General features: G+C 46.0%; 1 protein-coding gene and 1 long non-coding RNA gene across 10 annotated transcripts in view; one reads left to right on the plus strand and one right to left on the minus strand.

Moving 5' to 3' along the window:
* ADCY9 (adenylate cyclase 9) overlaps nucleotides 1-10,526 on the minus strand; it is an 88,577-nt gene extending 78,051 nt beyond the window's left edge. For both annotated transcript variants that reach the window (XM_032125497.1, XM_032125496.1), the window contains exon 1: nucleotides 8,601-10,526. In XM_032125497.1, the coding sequence (XP_031981388.1) occupies nucleotides 8,601-10,299 (1,699 nt within the window). In that variant the 5' untranslated portion in view covers nucleotides 10,300-10,526. The remainder of the gene's footprint in view (nucleotides 1-8,600) is intronic.
* A 274-nt stretch (nucleotides 10,527-10,800) lies between these two features.
* LOC116451768 lies at nucleotides 10,801-22,702 on the plus strand. Of its 8 annotated transcripts, none has more exons than XR_004243328.1 (5): nucleotides 10,801-11,400; nucleotides 11,509-11,687; nucleotides 12,648-12,735; nucleotides 13,029-16,798; nucleotides 16,985-18,851. It is a non-coding gene; the product is annotated as an uncharacterized LOC116451768 (long non-coding RNA). The 8 variants fall into 8 exon arrangements; XR_004243330.1 differs by having other exon boundaries at nucleotides 17,022-18,851; XR_004243327.1 differs by adding an exon at nucleotides 21,197-22,702 and having other exon boundaries at nucleotides 10,803-11,400; nucleotides 13,029-17,727.
* Nucleotides 22,703-24,191: the final 1,489 nt, after the last annotated feature.

Consider the following 24,191-nt stretch of genomic DNA (forward strand, 5'->3'; position numbering starts at 1 on the left):
AGAGGTCTTCTGAAAACAGCACAACCAAAAATTAACTCCTACTCCATCTCTGAGGCACGTGCATCTGAGTCAAACAGCAAAGCTGCACATTTAAAAACTGAAAAGATCCCATTTCTGACTCAAACATCCTCATTTCTCTAATGAACTTAAAGAATTAAGCATCCAATATCAGAAAAAGAAGTTTTCATACATTTCCTGTAGTCTGTGTCAATGTTTCATAGCATGTTTTATTGAAATTACACACTTCACTTTTTTTTTATGAGGTGGGTTTTGTTGAGGGGTTTTTGGGTTTTTTTAGCTTATTGTGCATTTAAATGCAGTGAAACTACAACTATTTTGTCCCTTCAAACATACAAATAATTGTTAATATCAGTGGTATTTTTTACCAGTTAGTTTTGCTTTCCACTTTTCCCCTTCTGTTTTGAAGGTCTTCCTATCAAGGCCCACAGATTAGTAACACTGGAAGGAAATTAAATCTTTATAAACAGAGACAGCTGGATTTGGATGCTTTTGGGCTCTTTTCTGCACAGCCCCTCTACCCCCATTGCAGTGGCAGGACCTCTGGTTTATGGAATCATGTGCCCAGCAGGAGCTCTGGGAATTCCAGACTGTGATGACATCCACACAAGCGGGTTTGAGTTAACTTCAGCTGAAGGAAAAAAAAAAAAACCAAAAGGAAGCAAACTGCTCTTTCATGAGCAGATCATAAGATGTTACTTTTCCTTTGTTTGCATGTTCCTGCACATGTTAAGCAGCAGGCAGAAGGAGAGATCCCATCACCAAGCTAGTGGACTTTATTCAGCCAGTTCTTCCACACTGTGCCAGTTTTGGAGATTTTAGAAGTAATGCTACTTTATGACAGCAATGTGATTTCTAAATTTATCAAGTCAAGTTGAAGGCAACAGTTTCAGACGTGCAACAAGAGGAACAGTAAGTGCTATGAGTGAAAGAAAGACTTGCAATATAATCGTTATTTAGATGGTTTGCCAAGAATTCCCACAGTAAATTACTGTAGCAAATACAAACCCAAAAAATTTACAGGCAGTTGAGAGGGAGATTTTGATCCTCAGGGATGCTAGCTGAAGAAACATATCTAGAACATTTTGTTCCTCCACAAAGACATTTCAGAACCGTGAAAAAATATCAACCCCTCAAACCACATATCTAGTGGGCTTATTGATCAAGGTTAAAACATTTGGGAGGGCAAATGAAAGACAGTATTAATTTGGTGAAAACGATTTGGCTTGAAAGGGCAGTAAAGATTTCTGGGGTAGTCCAATACTGACAAACGCCTTGCCAGAACCACCTCACCAGCCAAATCTGTCCTGTTGCCCAAGACAGAAGCTGTGCCCAAACACAACCTCTAGGGAAAGAACGAGCTGTAATTCCACGGTACATCCCCAGTTTAGGATTCTTTCCCAACTGCCACTTTATGTTTTCACAAATTATTACTTGGAAGCAAGCAGCTACACTTTCAAACCCTGCACAGCTCTTCTTTAAACTGAGTTCCAACAATTCCCTCCAAACCTATGAAAGAGCCATCACAATAATGCAAACTTATATAACAGAACCTGTTAAAATGTGTTAATGAGGCTATATTGACTAGCTGGCTTCTCTGCAAAAGCAACTCCCACTGGAAGTTAAAAATTTAAAGGCTAGGAATTTTTTTTTCTTCCTTTCTTTTCAAAGGACAGAAATGAGATTGAAAATCATCTAAAAATAGCCGAGAATTTTCAAGTGTCAGCTGTAACGGAAAGAGGAATGGCTGTCTCTCCTTACAGAGCCAGGATGGATGGAGTGAGCTTGTGATTCAGGATCAAGACAGAGACAGAGCTTACATACTAACTGTAGATGGTAGGAAATAATTATAATTTCCTAATTTTAATAATATTTCAGGACAATCTACAGCAAATTGAAATCCAATGAAATCATACTTCATAAGTGGTGAATGTAAATTCTAAAATTCTTTGCCTGCCAGCAGAAGTGAAGTACATATTGTGAAATAACTGCAGAGAGAGTTTTAAACAACCCATTCAAATCATGCATCCTCCTCATGACAGAAGATGAATATAAATTACATGTCTTTGACTTTGTTTTGTCTTTTCCATCAATCTTTTTCCCCAAGAAGCACCATGTCAAGGCTTTTATTTAAAGAAAGCGATCTCTCGCATTTAAACGGTTTCCTACCTCTGAAGGTTTTCTGATGTAAACAGGAGAAGGAAGCTCAGATTTGCAATTTGTAAGGTACCTGTGTACATCACGCACCCAGATTCAGGAAAACCAAAGACAGAAATACAGGTGAAAGACTGCAGATGATGATCACAGAATGCAGCAGAAGCCACGGTGTCCCTCCAGCATCTCAGGACCTGAGATTTCAGCCCTCACCTTTCCCACGTTCTGGAATGAAGCTCCAATGTGGCCATGCTCACTTGAGCTCCTGCAGGATGTAAATGTTTTAAGGTCTGTTGAAACTGTTCCTTCACTCCACAGTGTTCATACAGGGCTTAAATAGGCAGAGCAGCAATACTTGACAACCAGACCCTCAGTACTGCCTTGACTTATTTATTAATTAGTGTCAGGACATGAAGAATTGAAACCAGAAGCCCACGTTGTTAAATAAAGTGTATGGTTAGGGTCAGGCTCCATCCCCTTCAAAGTGAAGAATCTTACACGAGTTCTAACTATGCTTACAAAATTATTTTTCACTGTGCCCAGTCAAATTAGCCTGTAAACAAGTTATCAAAACTCAAAGCCTCAAACACCAACATCCAAGTTTCCCCTAAATAATAAAACCAGTGTGAAGATTTTTAATGGAGAGATTTTTCTACTTGGTTTTGTACAAATAAAACTATGAGACTCTCAAAAAAAATCTTCCTCAAAATTTGGAGAAATTATGACCTTCCTGTCCAGGTCTGGCAGCAATCTGAGCAGTACCTGCACAGAAACTCAGGTTCACTTAGAGAAAAAGTTATGTCATTTCATCAAGTCATATTTGGAAAGCTCAATAATCACTGGATTTTTCTACCAAGTTCTTTCTTTTGTTTACAGCTATTAAAGACATCTTCACAGAGTGAAGACTTGACAAGAACCAGGCTGAGCTACTATACTCACTATTTACCTCCTTTTCTTTATGCTATTACATAGTAAAATTACAGATCATGTCAAAATGTTAAATCAATGTAGAATTTGCTTCTCCCTGGCAATATGCCTTCATGCAAATTACCTCTAATTATTATTCTTCATCTGTCACTGAACACTTTCCATTTTCGAAATACAGGAGTGAAGTCAACCTGTGTTTGGTATTTTATTTTCACTGACACATAAGATCATGAACCACTACCTCAACAACAGTTAATAGGTCAGATTATGTAAAGCTGATAAATTGACTGGTCATTAAAATTTTCTGTCACAGTCAGCACTCAGAATTCTCTTTGTGGGAAAGTGGAAATACATACACGTTTACTTAATTACCATTTAAAAAAAAAAAGGACATTTTTTTCTGTCTATTTTTGCCTGACCATCAGATCAGTATCAGAACACACGAAATCCAGAATCACAGAGTCTGCCACAAGCCAGTTCAATAAATATAAAAAGCCTGTATCTAAAGACTTACATTTATGGAACATGATGAAAACAGAAGTTGAACAGAAAGACCTGCATGGCAGCTGGCAAGACATGAGACAAGCACCTTAACCCCCCTCACTGACTCCAAAACCCTCACTTGTTAGAGACTAAAGCTGCCCTTAGCCCCAGAGCAAAGCTGAATCTGCAGAGCTCTCTGCAGAGCCATCCTGCTGGCACAAGCACAAGCCTTCTAGATTTACACTGTGCCCAGCAGGCTGGGCTCAAAAAGCCAAGGAAGACTTTCATCTGATCTTTCATCTACCTCTGAACTTCCAGAAGCACACGACAGCTACAAGTCCTCTGTGCACAGCGCTGGTTAAGGACAGGGAGTCAGGGCAGGCAGGGAAGACTCCAGTGCTGTCAGGGTGTGATCGTGCTCTCCCCTGACTGGCCACGGAGGGGAGGAAGGGAAGAAAAATTCAATTATTTCTCTCTTCATAACCTGACCCAAGATTTTTGTCTTTCAGGAACACCCTTGCCGTGTTCCCTGTAACCCAAACATGAAGCAGCAGTGGAGTATCAAGTCACCAAGCAGAGCTGTATCCCACATGCCATGGGAAAAGCATCCCCTGGGTCACAGGCTGCCACCCTGTAAAGAGCCAGGCTACTCATGGACTAAAACGTTTCACTATTGAGCAAAATGGTGACTTTTATAACCAATTTACTTATTACTAAAGAAATGTTTAAAATTAAAGCAGATATTAAAAGAAATAGAGAACAGTGAAAGCAACACATCAGCTGGAGATCTTTGATAAGCTTTATCAGGAGCAGCCACTGCTGGCCACAGGTGAACTGGAGGGTGTTCCAGCAGTAAGTGCTGTGAAAGCCAACCTTCCCTGTGCCACCAGCCTTGGCTCAGCCAGGTGACAGAGAGCACAAGAATCCCTTAGCATTTTCTCCATTTTGAAATAAGGGACAAAATCAAGAGAGAAAATCGTGCCTGTATCATCAAGAGTTTCTAACAGGAATGCAGCAATAAAGCCACTCCTTGAGGCAAACTTAACAAGGAGATGTCTGGCTGCAGAAAGTTCAGGAATTATTTTGGGTATCAGTGCACACAGAGAGGCCCCAAATGAAATCATGGTTCTGCTGTGCTATGCCCTATAAACACAGAGAAAGCATTCTTGCCCCAACATGCTTACGTATTTTGAGCACTCAAAAAACAAGATGCCGGTGACCCTGGTATTTCTGGAAGAGTTGCTGGCTGGTAAATAGCAATATTGTGACCTCCTAAGCAACAAGAAAGAGAAATGCAAACAACCAAGAAGAACAGAGCAAAACAAAAATATTTCCATAAGCAGAACTCTTTATATCCCAAGAGATCTCTGCCTCCGGAGCTCGAAAGGGACACATTAACCTACGTTATGTGACTCTCAGTATCCCATAATCTTCAATAAATTTATTTGCTAGGAAGCTCTGCAAGAAGACAGAGAAAGTGAATTGTCTCAAATCCTACAGTGAAATTATTATGGAAGATATAATTGAACTGATGGCTGGGGTTTATCTGTGGACCTCAAAAAATCCACTCCCAACACTGCTCTCCTGCACTCCCTTCACATCCAAGGGGATCAGGTGCTGTGAAAACAGGGGTCTAAGGAATCTTAAAACATAGAGGAGTCAGAAACAGGCAAAAATATTGCAAGGCATCACTGGCAAGCTCTCCTTGTTGGTTTCTTTTAGACACCATCAGAAACAGGAGGGAACATACCAGGGCCCCACTGCTTGCACTAAGGAGCCAAGGAAGCAAAGGAGGAAAAAAAGATATTCCCATCCTAAGATTTCAGTGAACCACAAAACAGAAAGTAATTTAGTTTTGCCTCATCTACTCCAAAAAAAGAGGAAGAGCAGCACTAGGACAACTTGGGGCACATAAACCTGAGTATTCCAAACGGAATGGGGAGCAGGGTTTTGAAGCAGTTTGCCCAAGTGACTCTTCCACACCCTGCTTTGGTGCACACTGGAGAGCTGTACCTGGATTCCTTCGGGGTGAACCGAGCCAAAGGACTCGCTCCAGGAGCACGCCTGACGTGCTCCAGCCACAGAGGTGCTTTTGTTTCAAGACCTGCTCCAGGAGCAGTGTTAGGTAGAAGTCCTGAAGTGTGTGGAACGTGGGCACCGTGTGCTCGGCACCTCCCACTTTGCTCTTTGAAGAGTTTACTTGCTCCTTTTGACTCAGCCTCAAAGATAGCTACGACTGCTGCAGCTCAATTAAGAGATAATATACTAGACATACAGCATTAAAAATAGGATATAATTAAGATATCAGAGGTTGAAAGGAAGCTGAGAATTGAAGTACTGGTAGGGAAACAAAGCTTATGTCTGTTATCTGTACAGCACTTTTATACTTGAATAGAGTACGAGGTATGACATAATTAAACAACCACAACAAACTTCCTCTTCTCTATCGCTACTATCAACGGATTCTCAGGGAAAATAGTACGGCAAAGCTTCCTAACAGCACCTCCATTCACAGAACCGAGCAGATGCTTGGCAGAGATCAATTAAGAGCTGAAATCTCAGTTTCCCTTATTAAATCTCAGAGCTGCTCCCTAACAAAACCCTCCCCTGCAGCAGGTCCTACACACCAGCCCATGGCACTGCTGTTTGATGGCTTTTATCATTGGCTTTGATGTATTTTTTCCCCTGATGGCATTTACCTGTCAGCTGAGTAATCTGGCTGCAGAACAAAGTTCTGAGGAAACAGGAAAAAATGGGCAGCTCTGAAGCACCCACTACCTACCACATCCCCTGAGGGTCTGTGCATGGGAGGGAACAGAGTAAGTGTGCTACAAACCTGGGGCTAAGGGCAGTCATGGCAGAGGTTTGCTTGGCTTAGAAGTACACACAGCCTCTGATTTCTGTAACTGCGTAAGACATTGGTAAGAAATGGCAGCTGATTACAGCTCCACAAAAAAAACCAGAAGGGAAATGGGGAAAAAGCAAAGCCCAACCCATATTCCTTGTTAAAGTAATTCTTACCACATGCTCCAGATGCTTTCAAAGCTACATTTCAGGGTAAGAAGAGACCACTAAATGTCAGTTCACAAAGCAAACTTCATCTTATCTAGACTGCATACCAGTTTGTCCATCTGTAGTACCCTGGCTGAAGCAGGAGCTGTGAAAGGCATTCAGAGCTGCAAAATCCAAACCTCTGTACTGAGGAGGCAGAGCAGCCTGTGCCCTCTCATGATAAATGCAACCAAGGACAGAACAGAAGTCTGAGAAAGACCAAGAAAAACCCACTGCTGGCATGTGGTATAATTGCTCTACAAAGTGCTCTTGTGATCTCCTAGAAAATATAAACAAATAAATAAGAAAATTTAAGAGCAGTACTGTCAGTCTCCACAACTAAGTTCATGTCAGTTTGGGATTAATATTGAGAACAGTTATAAATGCAGCAAAAATACTGAATTTTATTTGCTGCTACAACACAGCCTTTGCACTGCATTTGGCTGTAAAGGTACATGGAAGAGGGAAATATCACAGGGATGTTTCTCTACAACCTGTTCAATTTATTTTCATTAGAACAGCAAAATCCATCTTAGAGTAACAACGAGGTTACGTCTGATGCTGATGTCTTGAAAGCACACTCCCACTGAAATACATCAGTGTCAACACTTTTCAAAGAAATTAACTGAATCTGTATTTTTAGAAGCTAAACAGAAAGCCAAAGCCCAGGGACACACATCTGCTTCAGTCCTGTGGCTCCCAGGCACCAATGTCACTGCCGATGTCATTGCTCGCCGTAAGCCTCCCGCTGCCGTATGCATGTGGACAGCTCGCTCACCAAAAATAAGTTTTTGTGTCACATCAAAACAAGCACCTGCCAGGGGCAAGTGGCTGCCACTGCCACCACTGCTCTGCAGTGCTCTCCCCACGTCCTTACTCACTGACCTTTCTACCACCATCCTGGCCTCCTTTTGTGTTTGTTGCCACAAATATCTCCTTCCTCCATCACAACGTCTATGACTCCTTCGGGTTCTTCCACTCAGTTTTCCAGCTTACTTCATAAAAATGGAGTACATATCTATATCTATATATATATAAACTTTTACAAGCAGAACGAATAAATTCACAGAGCATAACAGGGTTTGTTACATATTCCATCTGCTCCCCACCTTGGACTATGAGCACTGCAGACAACAATCTCTCTCTGAGACAAAGGCACGGCACCGAAGAGAGACAGCTTTGACAAAACAGACAATTAAACCCTCAGCTCATACAACCCTCCTGCACGCGCCTCCAAGTGCTGCTAGAAAGCAGCCAAGGGTTTCACTTCAAAATGAACACTGCGGAAAAATGAAAATCAGACCCTTAACCAAGGGGAACCAAAGCATCCTTCATTTTCTTCTCTAAAAGGCAAATTTGCCATTTCATCCCCAAATCCTTCGAGCTGCAGAAATGAGAGCATCTGCCAGCTTACTGAGCCACCTGAGTAACTTTTTCCAGCCTAACTCCAAACTGCAACAACTTGCCATATCAAACTGCCAAATCTACAGTGCTCATTTCTTTCTGTGAATCCAGCTGTCATTTTTCCCAAATGCCTTCACAGTCCCAACTCTCCTGATGCCAAAAAAACCTTTTCACAGATATACATAATTTTGCAAAACACATATGCTCTCTGTATGCCACATGAAGTCAATTAACAAGTTTACTTACTGAATTAAAGGATGACACACAACAGTAAAACAAAAACCTCTTGCAGACAGCAAACACATGAACCTTCTCCTCCCTACGAGGCAACACTCTCACAAGGAGCGCTGAGTTTTAAAGCCTATTTTGAGTTCCACAGATGATCTTTCACACTTATCTCTGTGGCATCTTTTATCCTGTAATTCCCCTGGTGTCTGTGATCACCAGCACACAAAGTTAAATGTAAAACACGTTCAGTTTGCAAGTCAGCAAGCACAAAGCAGGCACTGGGGCAATGCTGTTCCCTCACAAAAGAAAAACAAGTACAAAATAAAAGCACGTACCTTTTAACTGGTCGGCTACCACGCTCTGACCGACACGCTCAACCACCTTTCCATCCTCCATTTCATAACGATCATCCAAATATTTGGCAGTAGCTTCCGAAATATGGACCTTCCCAGCCACCCCGAGCTGCTCCATCAGATTGGCCAAATTGACATCGTTGGACCACACATCGAACTTGAACCTCCTCATTCCCAAAATGCCACACAGGACTGTCCCGGTGTGAACACCGACTCTCATGTTCACCATTTCTTTCTTCTCCTGGCAGAACTGTTCGATGGCTTTGATCATCCCCAAGCCCATCTCGATGCAGCAGTAGGCATGATCTGCCCGGGGCTCGGGGCAGCCGGCCACGCAGTAGTAACAGTCTCCCAAAGTGCTGATCTTCTCACATTTAGTGTCCTCACACAGACGGTCAAAGCGTCCAAAGAGGTCGTTCAGGAGTCCCACCAGGGCGTGGGCTGATTTGTTGGCGCTCATTTTCGTGAAGCCAACAATATCTGCGAACAAAATGCTCACTTGCTCTATCTGCTGCATTTTAAAAGGACGGAATATTATGGGGGTTTTCTGTATGGAGGGCTTCTTCTTCCTGTTTTTGGGGCTTGAGGTGGAATGACGTTTGATGGAGTTTTCACTTTCATCATCCCCCTGCTTCATTAAGTCATCGGCTATTATTCTTGGCATAACAGAATGAATCATCCTCTCTTTCAGGGCTTTTTCCACTTCCAAGTCTTTTCCATGCATGATGGATTGCCCCACTTTCAGGAATGTGCTTCTTGATCTGACTTCGGACATGATAAATAAATGAATACCGATGGCGTGGATGCAGATGTGCAGGAAGGCTTTACTCAACAGCTCCCAGTAAACCGCACCGGCTCCCAGAGGTGTGAAACAGTTCTCATCACGGAAGTGATAGCCAAAGGTCTCGAAGAGGACCGAGTACGACAGTCCCAGAAACAAGCTTAAATACAGGGGTAAGTGCATCACTGTGTAAAGCAACAAGAGCACTTCAATACACATAGAAAAACTGCCCACTTGAGAAAGACAAGTGTCTGTGGGATCTGCCGGGAGAGTCCGGTTGGACATGTCACCACTTCCTGAGACAGGCTTCACAGCCTGGAACTGCGGAGCGAGGGTCAGAGCAAACACCAGGAGGGTGAGTATCAGTGAAGTCCATACGTAATGGCGGGCATAAGTCTTAGTGAAAGTGAACACAAAAAAAGCTACACATACCAGGAGGAAGCACAGAGCCGGCACCATGAAAACAATCTGTTTCTCTCTCATGTGTATGCCGAAGTAGATGCCCCAGAGCAGACAGGCCACGCTGATGTAGAAGAGAGCATAGCGAAACCTGCGCTGGGTCTGCGGGAAGCATCTCTCCATGCAAGCCTCCTCTAGGTTGTTGGAGTCGAACTTGGGGTTCCACCACTTGGAAGAGGCCCTCTCGAAGAGCTGCGGCAGCTTCTTCTGCCGGCGGAGGCCGGAGCCACTGCCGCCCGCTCCGCCGGCTCGGCGGGTGCCCCCCGACTCCCCCGAGCTGCAGCTGGAGGAGATGCTGTACTTGCAGTGCTTAGAAGAGGTGCAGCCCTGGTGCTGCTTGGGGTTGATTTTCACCGTCACGCTGTTGCTGTCCCCGCTGGAGTCGCAGCTCACCTCGGTGCTGTGGTGATGCAGCAGCTGCTGGTGCGGTGGGGAAGCCATGTTGTTAATTCCTCCTCAAGAGCCCGCGCCGGACTTGGGTCTCTGGGATTGCCGAAGCCACCTGGCTCCTCGCAGGGTCGCCTCTAGTCTCCTCCGGTCTCCGCCGCGTAGGGGCGGCCGGGCAGCGCCGCGGCGATCGGCTGCTCGCCGGGCTCCGCACACAGCGCGCCGGGGCAGCCCCGCATAGTCCCCTCGCCTGGGCCGAGCCGGGCCGGGGCTGCCGCCACCCGCCGCTGGCCCCGCTCCCCCGCAGCCCTCCCGAGGCGCGGGGCGGGCGGGCCGCTGGCTCAGCCCCGCGGGGGGGACGCCGGGCCCCCGCCGGGAGGGGACCGCTCCTCCATGTCGGCTGCAGCTACCCGCCGCTTCCTCCCCGCACGGCCGCCGCCGAGGGGCCGCCTCCCGCCCTCAGCCGCCCGCCCAGCCGGGACGGCAGCAGCAGCCGCTCCCCTCTGCTCCGCCCGCCCACCCGCCCGTCTAAGGGGAGGAAGGGGAGCGCGGGGACGCGCTCAAGCGGCCGCCACCATCTTCCTGACGGCACGGGGGGGGGGGTCGGGGGGGCTGCGGGAGCGCGCCCCCGCTGGCCAATTGGGCGCGGCGGCGCGGCGGGAGCGCGCCCCCCCCTCTCCCCCCCAACACACACTTCCCGCCTCAGTGCGAGGGGCGCGGGCAGGAGTGGGGACGGTCCCCTCAGAGAGCGATGGGCGTGATGATGGTGGCACCCTCCGTGAGGCAGGGACGGGACAGCGAGGGGTAGCAGGAGCCGGGCAGCCCCTTAGTGGGGACAGCCCGCGGGGCCGGGCGCCGGGGTTCCCGGGCTGCCCCCGCCACCGCCCTCCCCACCGGCTGACATTTGCCATGCGCAGACAACACGCACTTCACCAAACAATTGAGCCTGAGCCCCGCTACAAACTAGCTGGATTATTTTTCTCCTCGTTCTCTGCTTGTTTATGGCTGACGCTATCTCGCCTGCCCCGCTCCCTCGGTTTCATTATCTCTCCTCGCAGATGGACCGTGGCTTTCCTTCTTCACAGGGCTTCTCTCTGCTGGTGCTATAGCTCCCTCTCTTCTTCCCAGCTCTGCATCCCTCACCCTTGCTCACAGGTGATGTTCACAAATTGATCCCACCTCATCCCTCTTAGCCCCTCGGCTCCAGCCCCAGTTCCTCCTGCTATGGCTTCTACTTCCCTGAATCCATTTGCTGTTTTCCAGGTGAGCCTTCCCCAGCAAAGCACTTCACTCCAGCCGTCCTTCCTTCTGCAGTCCCTTCTCTAAAGACCACACCATTCCATAAAATAAAGCCAAGGGCACTAATGTAATAATAGTAATGTTGTGGCCAGCAGAATCAGCGCAGTGACCATCCCCTGTGCTGTGGCACCTCCAATTCTGAGGTAAGTTTTTGGCCCCTCTAGACAAGACAGACATTGAGAGGCTGGAGAGTGGCCTGGGAAGGGTCTGGAGCACCAGGAGCGGCTGAGGGAGCTGGGAGGGCTCAGCCTGGAGAAAAAGAGGATCAGGGGGGACCTTCTCATACCTTACAACTCTCTGACAAGAGGGTGCAGCTGGGTGAGGGTTGGGCTGTGCTCCCAGGGAACGAGGGACAGGATGAGAGGAAACAGCCTCAAGTTGTGCCGACAGGTTGAGGTTGGATATTGGGAAAATTTATTTGCTGGTGGTCAGATGCTGGCACAAGGTGCCCACGGCAGTGGTGGAGTCACCATCCCTGGAAGTGTTTAAAAAACGAGTGGACATGGTGCTTCACAATATTGTTTAGTGGGCATGTTAGTATTGGGTCGAAGGTTGGACTCGATGGTCTTGGAGGTCTTTTGCATCCACAGTGGTCTGTAATTCTCTATAATCTTTTTTGAAAATAGTAATAGAAAATCTGTGTCCCCACAGTTACTGAAATTGAAACCTGCCCATTTTTTCATTTCCTTTGTAAGGATGTTCTGTAAGCATGCTGTAATCTATGTTCCTAGTATTATTATTTAGAAGAAATTTGTATTTCCTGACATGCTCAAATATCAAAATAATCTCTAAAAAATTCCAATCAATAGCAATAGTTGTTCTGGTTTTGCTGTGACATAGTTGTCTCTTGAATTCCAGCTAATGGCTCAGCTGATCAATATTGTATAGCGAGTGCTGCTTACCATGCAGCTCTTACATAAACACTGTTGGGAAGAGAGAAATCCCTGAGCTGACAGAGCAGAAAGGCAGGATGGCCTCCTGGGCTTGGCTATTAAATGATAAATTCACTAAAACTTCTTTCCAACCTTTTTATTGATTCATCTAAATGTACTTTAAGTTACATTTTTACTTTGTACAGGATAATGAATTTATTTAATCTGCAGGATTAAAGAAGTGCAACAGCTTCCAAGGATTCGAAGGCGTGGTGGAAAATGGAAAAAAGTTTTTTACCTCATTGGCAGAGAATTTAAGGTAAAACTACCTGTGTTTTTAAATTTTTTTATGTAAACCTGTAAGATTTATGTTGGGTGATTTGAACTTTGAGATTTAAGAGGTACCGAAATTCCAGCATAGGTTTTTTGTCTTGTTCCCCCACGCTCAATAAAGTGTGACTTTGTATGTTCTTAGAATAAACAGAATCACATCAAAGATACTGGCTACACCACAAGTTTTCACTGAGTGACCCACATGATCCCAAATTTTGTCTGGCTACTGGTCAGAGACAGCTTTTGATCTCTGCTAATAAAGGAGTTCCTCTTTCCCAGCTTTTGTTTACAGGTTCGAAGGAGGGAGATGGGATGGAAGGAGACATCTGACTTCTCAGACCCTCCTTTGGTAAGATTCGCATCGGGATTCCAAGGTTGTGCAGAATCCTTGCTCCCCCAAGGAAGCTCCCACTAGACTTGTAACCTGTAGACTCTCATCCTGCTCTCCTCCACTTGATATTTTGGGTGGAGCAGTCACCCAACACTCACCAGCCCAGCCATTCCCCACCTTCCCCTGTTGTTGTGAAGTTCCATGGAAACACCCTGCATGTGCAGTCAAGGAACAGTTCTCTTCACTTTCATTAGCTCTGCTCTGGCTGGGACAGACCTCATGCTGTCTCCTGAAACACTGAATTTTTAATTTCACTTTGCTTTTATTGTGTAAATTTTTCTCCGTTGAATTCAAGTAGCAGATTAAATACATGAAGCAGAAAACCACAAATGCCAGTGATGGTTGGATTCATTTTAAGTGTGACCGAGATTTGTTTTAGAGAACAAGAAGTGGTCTGAGGTTGTATTTGTTATTTCCTCAGCACCACCACCACCTTCTGATTTGTTTTTATCCAGGACAGATATAACAGCCAGCGTGTCCCTCTAAGGCAGCACCTGAGTGGGTCATGTCTGTGACACCCTTGAAGGAAGATGCTTCCTCTGGATCGCTTTCTTAGCTACCACAACGAGCCATCGTGGTAGAGCTGGGAGCCTCCATGCAGTCTAGATCTTGGGTCCTGGGTTCATTCTGGTGTTGGTTGTGCTGGTTCCCTGTGGAGAACTCTGACCAGCCTTCCAAAATACTCTGTGACAGGTTTCCTTTCTCAGAGACTGAGTTAGAGGAAATATTTCACAGAGCAATAGCTGGGCAAATGCAAATCCTACTTGCAGAGTTCTTTTAACTTCAAGCCACTAAATATACATATTTAGTCTATGGAACTGAATTTACTTCCCCTCTCAGAAGAACAAGCTTTGTCAGCTGTAATGATGAGCTGTTGTTTGACGTTCATAATATTGTACTTTACTGCTTATCTGATGGAGCCACGCAAAGCTATTTAGAGGGTTCTGAAATGTGACAACCCACATGATGCTTTTTTAGACTTCACAAACCGCCTTCATGAGGCAGGAGAATATGACATGGGAACGGCTGGCTGGAACAACAGCGTGCCTTAATGCCAGTGGGGTTGCTGTAGCTGGGGAGGAGGAATGCTCTTTGGAAGTTTGCAGCTTTTATTATGTGCTGTCAAAGGAAAAACTTGGCAGCCTGAAAGAACAGGCATCATGGGTGCCATGGGTGGGGACTATGGGGATTATTGATCCTGTCTGGAAACAGCATAAAGATGCAGGCAAAGATGTTAAAACCTGTTTGGACCATCCACAGACAGAAGGCCTCAAGGGAGACAGCTCAGATGCCCCATTTCCTGCTTTCTTGCCTTAATAAACAGCAAGATCTCACTTTCTGACAAACTTCGGTATCTTCATCCTTGCTGACATGCACAGCGTTCGTTGCAAGCTTTGTTTTGAATGCTGGAAGCCTCCAGGTGAAAGAACTCGTTTAGAAAAACCAAAACTCAACAAATCTTCTGACTTCTGTTCACAGACTAACAGGTTAACAGTGGCAAATATTGTGAAAGACTGTTACTCCTCCATGGTTTTAAAAATTATAAAGTATCATGATGCTCATTTCACTTTTCCATAGCAGAAGAGCACAAGGGTTACCTTTGACATCTTTTCCATACGAACCCATGGAAGCTGAGTAAGTGGGTGGTGCATTCTCACTTCCTTGCGGTGGCCAGGTTGGTTTTGTGTCCTGTATTTCCATCCTTTTGAAATTGCTGTTCAATTTATTCGTATCACTGAGAGGATTTCATATCCCAGATGAGATGCACAGATTAAATAAGCAAGTAAGCAGTAGAAGATCTTTTTGTGTGACTCAAGAGGGAGGATAAGTCCCAGTCCGGATGAATAGGAATCTCTGGCTCCCCTGGGACCAGAATTTTACTTGCAGGCTTTATGGTTGTCTCGTTGGAGTGGCCTTTTTGCCAAAAGCAATGCAGAATATTCCACTTATCTGACAAAATGTCTGCCACCAGGAGGTGGCTTCACTCAAATATACATTTCTGTAAGATGAAGACAAACTTAAGTTTATTGCTCATTCCATTCATAACCAGAAGTTCTTCTGGCTTGCCAAACTGCTGAATCAGCTTGGGTACCTCATCCTTGAGTCAGCACAACCCAAAATAGAAGCTTGCTCCATTTCCGAAGAGAGGAAGTACCACTGTTGTCTGCAAATACAGCCACATCTGACATGCTTTTATAGCTACAAACACTCAATGGAGGGACTTGCATGGCACCCTGCTGCTTAAAAAAAAAAAAAAAAAAGGAAGTAAAAAGGCACTTTCTTATTCAAAATAGGAGTGTTAGGGTTGCTATGAGTGGGACTGTGTGGGTGTGGAAGTCCCAAAGAATAAAGAGCAGGAGAAGGGCTTTACAAGTGGCAGTCATTGATGTCACCTAGCCTAGCCCTGCATCAAGCTCCCACTCCACCTGCTTGCAGTTTCTCAGAATGTATAAATTAGGGAGACAAGGGACAGGCTATAACCAAACTGAAGCAAAGTCTTAAGCCATTAGGAAATAATGGCAAGAAAACAGGGTAGAAGCTCTAAAACACTGACTGGAGATCAGCTACAGCGGTCCTCATCCAGCATTCCCAAGGCAGAGCTGAGTCAGTCCTGCTGCCATGAGGTAACTCTGCTTTATAGCACAGCATAAACCAGCAAAAACCTGGGGGAATGACCAAGAGCTGCAGTCAAATAGTGGGAAGTGACACTAAAGTCATCAGCAGGACTTCATGAGTAGGTGGAAGGCAGTTGAAAAGGCACAGAAAAACAGTCCTACGTGATACAAATGAGGGAGGATTTTCTGGGGCTCCAAGTCAGGATGGGAAGTAGAAGAATGACGATAATGTGAATTCTCTCGATCTACCCCTCTCAAGTTCTGCAGTTTTTTCTCTTGCAAATGAGCTTCTGTGGTTTTTGACATCCTACAAAAGGCCCCCTGTTGTCAAGCAGCACTGGTGTGCCCCCTTCCCATGGGTGCTTCTGGTTTTCCCTTCCTTCATGCTGCAGGATGGTGTCATGCTCTTCCTGGTCCAAGCAAAGGACTGTTTCTGGCACTTCCATTAAACATGTCTGAACTAGCTCTATTTTCCACAAGGAACGGGCCATTCCAACAGGCAGACAAAAACCAGTAACCCCTTTCAAACCATGGGCAGGCGAGACGTGACCCTTGGTACACGATTTTCTTGCAGTACTATGGAGGAAACTGTAGAGATTTGAAAAATTTGTTATTTCTGCAATGGGTGTGAAGGTTGCAACACACAATTTTACCATTTTCGGATTTTTGCAATGGTGCAGTTGCAAACTGAAACATGTTTTATATTTAGTGGTTTGGATTATTCGGTTGAAAAGAGGTGAGGGTGAGGATTTACAGGTGTAATTACAGGATTATGCAGTCACCTCGTGCACACGCTACAGGTTTGGGAGGAAGACCTGCTGCAAATCTGCAGAAAACCCCAGCTAAGGAATTGCATGTGCCACAAGCAATTACACAACATAAAACTTTGTGAAACATTTGCTATGTGTGCACCAAGCCCTTCTTAAATTTAGGTTTCTGGGAAGAAGAGGATTGCTGGGGCATTTTTGTGACCTGATCCCTCGTCTCGGTTGATCCGCGATGGAAAGGTGACCCTGAGCACGGCTGAGCTGGGAATGGATCTGGTGAGAGCCATTGCTGTCCGAGCCACGCAGAGTGTTCCCAACTTCATCCCTGAATAGATTCACTTGCTCTTTCCCTGGCTCTATTTTAGCCCCAAATCTGTTATTCTGCCCTGTGGGTGCCAACATTTTTTGAAAAATAACCAAACCCAGTAATATTGGATTTCTGGTGCTTTTTTTTTTCCCCAGAAGGATTGAAGTGAACATTCTTCTCACCTATACCTAGGACTTCACCTGTGTGGCTGCAACTCCAGTGACATCCAGAAAGATACGTGACCCTCACTCCTTCAGTGGAGCAGATGTATCTCAGCAACTTAGCAGTGATGTGACAAGGATGAAGTGGAAGGCATTGAGAAATTATTGTATCAACTTTTAGGTTGTATTTAAGACAATTTGTACACACTTTTGTGTTCTCAGCCTTGGAAGAAGTTCACTTCTGTCTACAAACACAGGAACCTGTCATTACTTCAATTTGTTGTAGTGGTGGTAGGATTAAGACTTGGATGAAACAAGAAAAAGTCCTACAGGGCAATTTATAGAACCAAACAATCATGGAATGGTTTGGGTTGGAAGGAACTTTAAAGATCATCTCGCTCCAACCCCCTGCCATGGCAGGGACACCTTCCACTAGACCAGGTTGAATGTGAAAGCAAACACCTTCCAAAAAATCATGTTTAAAACTGAGCGTGAATGCATGTTTGTGCCATGCGCCTTGTTCTGTTTCCAGAGGAGAAAAAAGTGGGAAGAAAATGTTGCTGAGAACACTGAAACATAACACTTTGGTAGAGGTGGTTATCACATCCTCCAGGCGTTTTTACCTATGGTGCTGCCCTGACAACTGCAGTGTATTGTGGAAATAAAATGTGAAGTTACTCAGGACTGGGTCCTGCTGGTTGTGGATGAGGCAAGTACAGAAATACCTTTTGACAGAGGTAAGAGGGAATGCTTGCTTCCACAGGGAAAGGGCAATAGTGGTTCTGGGAACTGAAAACAGCAAATGTTTGTTAAAAAGGGGAGTTGGGGAGCAAGACAAGGTGGCACATAGAACACAGTGAAAGGTCACAGAGGGAGAAATACTACAATCCAGCATTTATTGGCTAAATGGAACCAGGACTTAGGAATGGGGCCCTAATCCTTTTATAAACCAGGAAGCTCCTTGAGTTGGGTGAATGGGAGAACCAACAGTCACTGTCAATAAGCAAAAATCAAACAACCCTCGTGCTTCGTGGCACATGTTAAACTCTCAGTGGAACAGTCAGGAAAAATCCCATGACAGGCTTCCCAGCAATTTCCCACCAAAGGTTTCCTCCAGACTGCAGCTTTCAGAAGCTCGGCATGATTTATACCTGTGAGAACTGCTCAGAGGTCGTTTTGGTAGATTCAGAGAGATGAGTTATTTACCAAAGGGAACTTGGTGCAGACCATGCTACTATGTGTGATCTCATGGATAAAACTGTCCCACAGCTTGTCTATTTATTTGGGAAATTAATTTCTAGAACACTTGGAAAACAAAACCAGGAGTTGAAATTGCCTCTCAGTATTTCTTCAGTCCAAACAAAAAAACAAACAGGCCCATTGTGTGTCTTATGTGTTCAGTCAAAATATCTCAGTTATTAATGTTAAATTCCTGGGTACCTGTTCCTGAATAAGCTACAAAGCTGAAGCCTGGCTGAAAATATTAAAGTAAGGTATCCCACCATCTTCAGCTGAAGGATTTTCCACACTTCTGCAGTGATTTTGGGGGGCAGAGACATGTGGCCAGAGAAAGAGAAAAGGCTCCAGCCATGCACCAAGGAAGTGGGGGCTGAGAAGCAGATTTTTTGTGCTAAGTGGCTTTTTCCTGTCTGCTCATTTCTCCTCTTTTACCATCCTTGTTTCCATTCCTTCCTCAGCTTTGGCTCTGTTGACGAGCAGGGAAAATATTCTACTCCCCTTTCACAGTTGTAACACATATTTATTAAGTCTCATTCTATTATAACCCAAATAACTATTGCCATGTTTGATTTTTCATTTGGACCATTTAAGCTCTTAATGAAGGATTTGCTCTTCACCTGGATCTCTTGCTTCCGTTTCTTATTGCATTCAGTTCACAGTCAATTCCCATGGACTCCTTTAGAGACACGTTGAGTGGAGGTGTGTGGATTTTTACCAGATTTTTCTCCTGCCCTGTCTCACCTCTCCAGACGCGATGCTCACACCAGGAGGCACCAAGTCCATCACTTTGCTACAGCCTCAAACTTCTTCTTCCAAGCCAGAAATGTGACAGGGCTCTTAGAGAGATTATTATCTTCCTGACCTCATCCTGAGTGCAAACCAGCCCACAGCCCATCTCTGCCCTTAGGTGAGCAGTTGTGCTTCTCTAACCACAGAAACTTCAGCAACACAGAGTCACTGCCTTCATTCTTCCCCAAAAAGGCAACGCGTGGCAGTGACAACTTAGTGGGAAGTTGTTTCTCTCTCCAACAGAACAGAGCTTCAGGTGGCCACTGTCTGGAGCCCACCACCTCTGCACTGCTCAGTGTCCTAGGAGATGATGCAGATACAGAGTTTTTGGGCTGAGGTCTTACTTAAATTATATATTAGGCTGAAAAATGAACACACAGGAATGAAGGATGCTCCCAGTGCCTGTGGGTGCTGGAGCAACGTGGGGCTGACAGCAGGGATGGTCTGAGCTGCTCCATCCTCCTCCTGCATCTTAAGGCAAAGACGTGGCAAACACCATGGACTGAAAGAAGTCCCTTTTATAGGCCTCAAATCTTACAGAAAATAAAGAGCTACAGGGCTGAAGAAACCTCTTAGGCTGGAAATGTATGTAGTGTTTCTGTAGCATAGGGAGAGCACAAAGCTTCACTTAGCAAAAGCAGCCAAATCTACTGGACTGTGGGGTTGGAACACTTTTATGTCTAGCAAGTAATAACTGTGTTTAATTAGCTTTATTTAGATGATAGATGTCAATGTCGAGCTCTCTCAGTGAAAAGGGCAGAATGTCCTTAGTGGGAAATGTGATTTTTGAAGCCTGACAACATAAAACCAGAGGGAAGGTTTGTGCTCAGACTGCTGGGGAGAAAAATCACCTTTGGCTCAACAAAACAGGAAGGATTTCAAGCCCACAGCAGAAGTTTTTCAAGAAACTAATGAAAATGGAGGATTATAGTTTAAACTGTTTTGCAATCGCTGGCCTCAATCCTGCAGACACTTTTCACACACACTCAACTTTATATCCATGGTTGGTTTTGCTGATCCACATGGGATTATTGACACCTGGAGACAGAAGTGAAGGCCAGACTGTTTACAGAGCAGAGTTTAAACAATAGCATTTTAATAAAAAAAATGACATTATATCAAGGTCTGCATGATTGGCTCATTGAGATCCTTTATGTTTGAAAAAAAAAAAAAAGCTGAGAAATTCAGGAATTAAGATTCCTGAGGTGGTCTCAGATCTGCTCCCTTGTGTGAATAGAACCTTTTGTTATGCTGGGCAGCACTGGGCCACAAAACTTATTCAGCAAATACTAAAAAAGCCCCAACCTTTATAAAATTTGGATCTACAGCTCACATGAAAATACTGTCTGCATTTCTTTCCTCTCTAAAAAAAGTATGTTTGACCACTACCTGAGACTGAAAGGTTTCCCTTCATCAATAGGGAACAACTAATTGGGAAGAAAAAAATTGGTTTATATCATTCTTTTAATTTAAATATTTTTTTCTTTTATATCTTGGGAGTATATTGTACCTGCAATGAACCAACTTTTTGAAACCCCCAAAACAGGAATAAATCCCCTCTGCGAGCTCTGGTTCCACCGTTTATCAGGTTGTTGGTGCAGGAGCCAAAGTGCCATTGGGCTGACTCACATTTTGGCATTTTGTGTTTATATACATGATGCTGATGTTTGCAAGCAACGAGGAAAAACCCCTGTGTTCATCAGCACCACGATCCCAGCAAAACCTTTCCCTCCTCAGCATCAGCAAAGCCTGAGGATGTGGCCAGAGCCACAGCCTGGTGTGGGCACTGTTGTCACCGCTCTTTGCCACTCAGCACTGAGTGCAGCCAGGGCATTCCCACAATCCTCACGTTGTATCCCAGACCTCCAGCTGGCTGGGCCCTGTGGCTTCCAGAGCCCCAGCTCTGCCCAAATTTAGGCACACCTGGTGCCCCTCTTCCCTGCCCATCCATCCTGAACCTCTGCGATTCTGCCAGCGTCCTTCGTGGCTCTGGAAAGCCAGCTTTGGCACTTAGGACACCTTTCACATGATCTTTATCCCCCCAGGTCCAAAATTTTCAATGTAGTATTCCTGGCACTGGTATCGTCCTTGACATAGGTTTTATTTTTATCTCACTGCCTCTTTTTATCTCCAACTCCCTTGCCCTAAGTCTTATGTTGTTTTTTTGCCTTTTCCCAGGTTTTAAGGACCTGATGGGGACCCTGGCCACACAATGACCTGGCTGTACATGGCTGTCACTCCCACCTGCCTCTTCTGGCATTCCATAAACTTTAACCACAACTTCTGGCTGCATCACAGTCCTGTTGGTCACTGGGGAGAGGCAGAAGAGGCTGCCCCTTTGGGCCCTGCCACCACGGTTCCTCTCAGCGTCCTGTGGCTCAGGCTGACCCATCCCTACCTGCCCCACATCTCACCCCTGACATCCTGCCTCATCCTTTTCTAGGTGAAGAACCACAGCTGGAGTAAAACAGGGCTACAATGCCATGGGAAAACCCTGTCCTGGGATGCAATAACCCCCCAGCTTGTTCAGCTTTGCCACATGATTGTGCTTGTCAGCACAGCTCTGCCACAGAGCTTGGACTGTGCCGGGCCCTGCAGGGTTGGAGGCCAGGCTGGCTCTCCTGGAGCATTTGGTCGAGGTCTGTCACCATTGACTTGAGCAGGAGCAGGTCTTAGCTGCTGAAAATCCCATCCAGATCTGCTGCAAAGTGGAAATAATTTGTTAAATGCTTTATATTGGGGCAGTAGCACCCCTTCCTCTTGCAGAAGCATTTGGACTGCCCACGGAGAGAAGCAAAGAGAGCATCAGGATCCAACTAGGTGAGCAGATACCCAGAGCACAGCCTTGATTTTGGCCGGGGCTGGGGCTGCAGCTGCAGCTGACACGAACTTTCCACCGGTGGCAATGGGTCAGAGGCAGCTGGGGCTCCTTTCCTCCCCGCTCCAGCCCTCGCCTTTGGGAGTTGTGGGCAGGATTAAGGAGAAAAAGCAATGTATGGGTCATGGGAAGAGGGAAAACAGAAGCAGCTCAGACAGCCGAAGAGGAAACGGGGGACACAGATGTCTGTGGAAAGCTGAAGCCACTTACAGAGGATGCGTTTACTTGTATTTCCTTCCACTAGAGCTTAATTGCAATGTTTTTTAATGACAGGTAGGATGGGAGCTGGGCTTCTGCCTAAGCACTTCTGTGTCCTGCATAAAAGTGCTGAATTTAATATTAACAACAATTAATCACAGCTACCGGGAAGCAGCCGGCAGCATTCCCTGTCCTGGGAGTGCTCGGTTTGCATGCTCGGCCCCACCAACTCCCATCCCCAGGCCAATGGCACTGGAAAGTTGCAAGGAAGCAAGGGCCTTCCCTGTGCTGCTCAATTTCAATCTGGAGCTGAAGTGGTGGTGGCACCAGCACCCTCTTCCCATTCCCTCCAACAGCCTTTGGTGGGAATACAGGTGGTTTTGGACACCTCATGTCTCTCTTGTGGGTAGGAATTGGCCTCTTGCCACCATCTCACCCACATTCCATTTTCCCTCCCTTTGCCCCAAAAGGCTACTGGGATAATTCCAGATTAGAGCAGTCTGTGTGGGTTAGGGTGGATTGCAGGTTTGCCAGGATGCTGATGGATTTCTCTTGTTGTTGATACCACGACTCCCTCTCTCATTAGCAGCACTAATTGCTCATTCCATGTTTTGCACAAGTACATGAGTATTTTAGAATGGCTTGTCTTGCATCCTGTAATTAAATGACCACTAATGAACATATTAGAGAAGGAGCAGCTGAATGCTCCAACCCGTGCTGGGCATCCATAGAAAAACTGCTGGGAATTCACTGTGATGTGGCACCAAGTTGCTGCCTGGGCTGCAGCAGCTCCTGGCCAGGGACAGCAGCGTGGGAGCACCCTGTCATCCTCTGGCCTCTGCTCTGCTTAGACATACCCCCAGGCCCTGGCCCCCACCCACCACCCCCCATTTTTCAGGGGTAACATTTTCTGGACACCTCATGGAGTGAAAATCCCCTTCCCAGGCCTCCAGGCTGCCCTGGCTCCTCTGATGCTTGCCAGGGCATATCCTCTGATATGACCCAGGTATACTAAAGTGAATGGTGATCCCTTGGGACCAATATCCAGGCTTTTCCCATCTCCCTCAAGCAGACAATCCTCTTGGACATTCCTTTTCCCAAGGCAGATGGCTCCAGAAGTGAGCTTGCTCCCCATCCTTCACCCTGTCTCCTCCAGGAAACTCTGATGTCACATGCAGAGCCCAGTTCTGGGTCTGAAGCCCTTTGCAGCCTGCAAATCCTCCTCCCATGGAGATGTGTGGATGTGGCACTTGGGGATGTGGTTTAGTGGTGGTCTTGGCAGTTAAGGATTAATAGTTGGATTTGATGATCTTAGATGGCTTCTCCAACCTGTGATTCCATTGATGTCATCCAAGGGAAGTGCTCCCAAAGCCCCAGCACACTCTTCAGGCCTTATTTGCCTTCCTGGTTCAGTGTCCTGCACGTCTTGGGCAAAATGTGTTGATTTTGGGGTTCCTCACAGACACAAACTGACTGCAGTGCTCTGGTTTGAGGTGGGAGGTGTCTGTCTGACATGTCCTGAATCCATGGGCTGCACATCCACACTTAATGTTGAAACTCTTCTAACTCCAAGCCTGAGCCCAGACCCTGTCTAGAGGGCTGGGGTCTATGCAAGCCAGGGTGCTCTTGGGGCTGCACAAAGCTCCACAGACCCAAAAAGGAGGGACTTACATGGAAGGGGTGTTTTTGTTTGCTCCAGGATCTGTAAATGGCAGCTTCAGCCAGCCAGGCATCTGCTGCCAGCAGGGCAAGTGACAGCCCCAGCTCTACAGTGGACAAGAGGGTGGGCAGATTTTTGGGACTGCCTGGGCAGGGAGTGAGTGGCTTCGTAAACATGTCACAGCCACTGGGGTCTTGCAATTGCAGCGCAGGGCATTTTGGGGGGCAAGGTTTGGAAAGAGTTTGGCCCCAGCATTGGATGCATGGGAACAGCAGAGAACAGGCTGGGTGGGGAGCTCCACCGTGCAGCAGGCAGAGCACCAGGGCTCCCCCCAGCTCCCAGCAGACCTTTCCAAAGGCTTCTATTCTTTTTCTGATGATTGGATACAGAATATTTTCATCCCTGCAAGAGGTGCCACCAAGGTGGTGGAGGACAAC

The sequence above is a fragment of the Corvus moneduloides genome, chromosome 16 (genome assembly GCF_009650955.1).
Source record: "Corvus moneduloides isolate bCorMon1 chromosome 16, bCorMon1.pri, whole genome shotgun sequence".
In the NCBI taxonomy this organism is placed as follows: domain Eukaryota; kingdom Metazoa; phylum Chordata; class Aves; order Passeriformes; family Corvidae; genus Corvus; species Corvus moneduloides.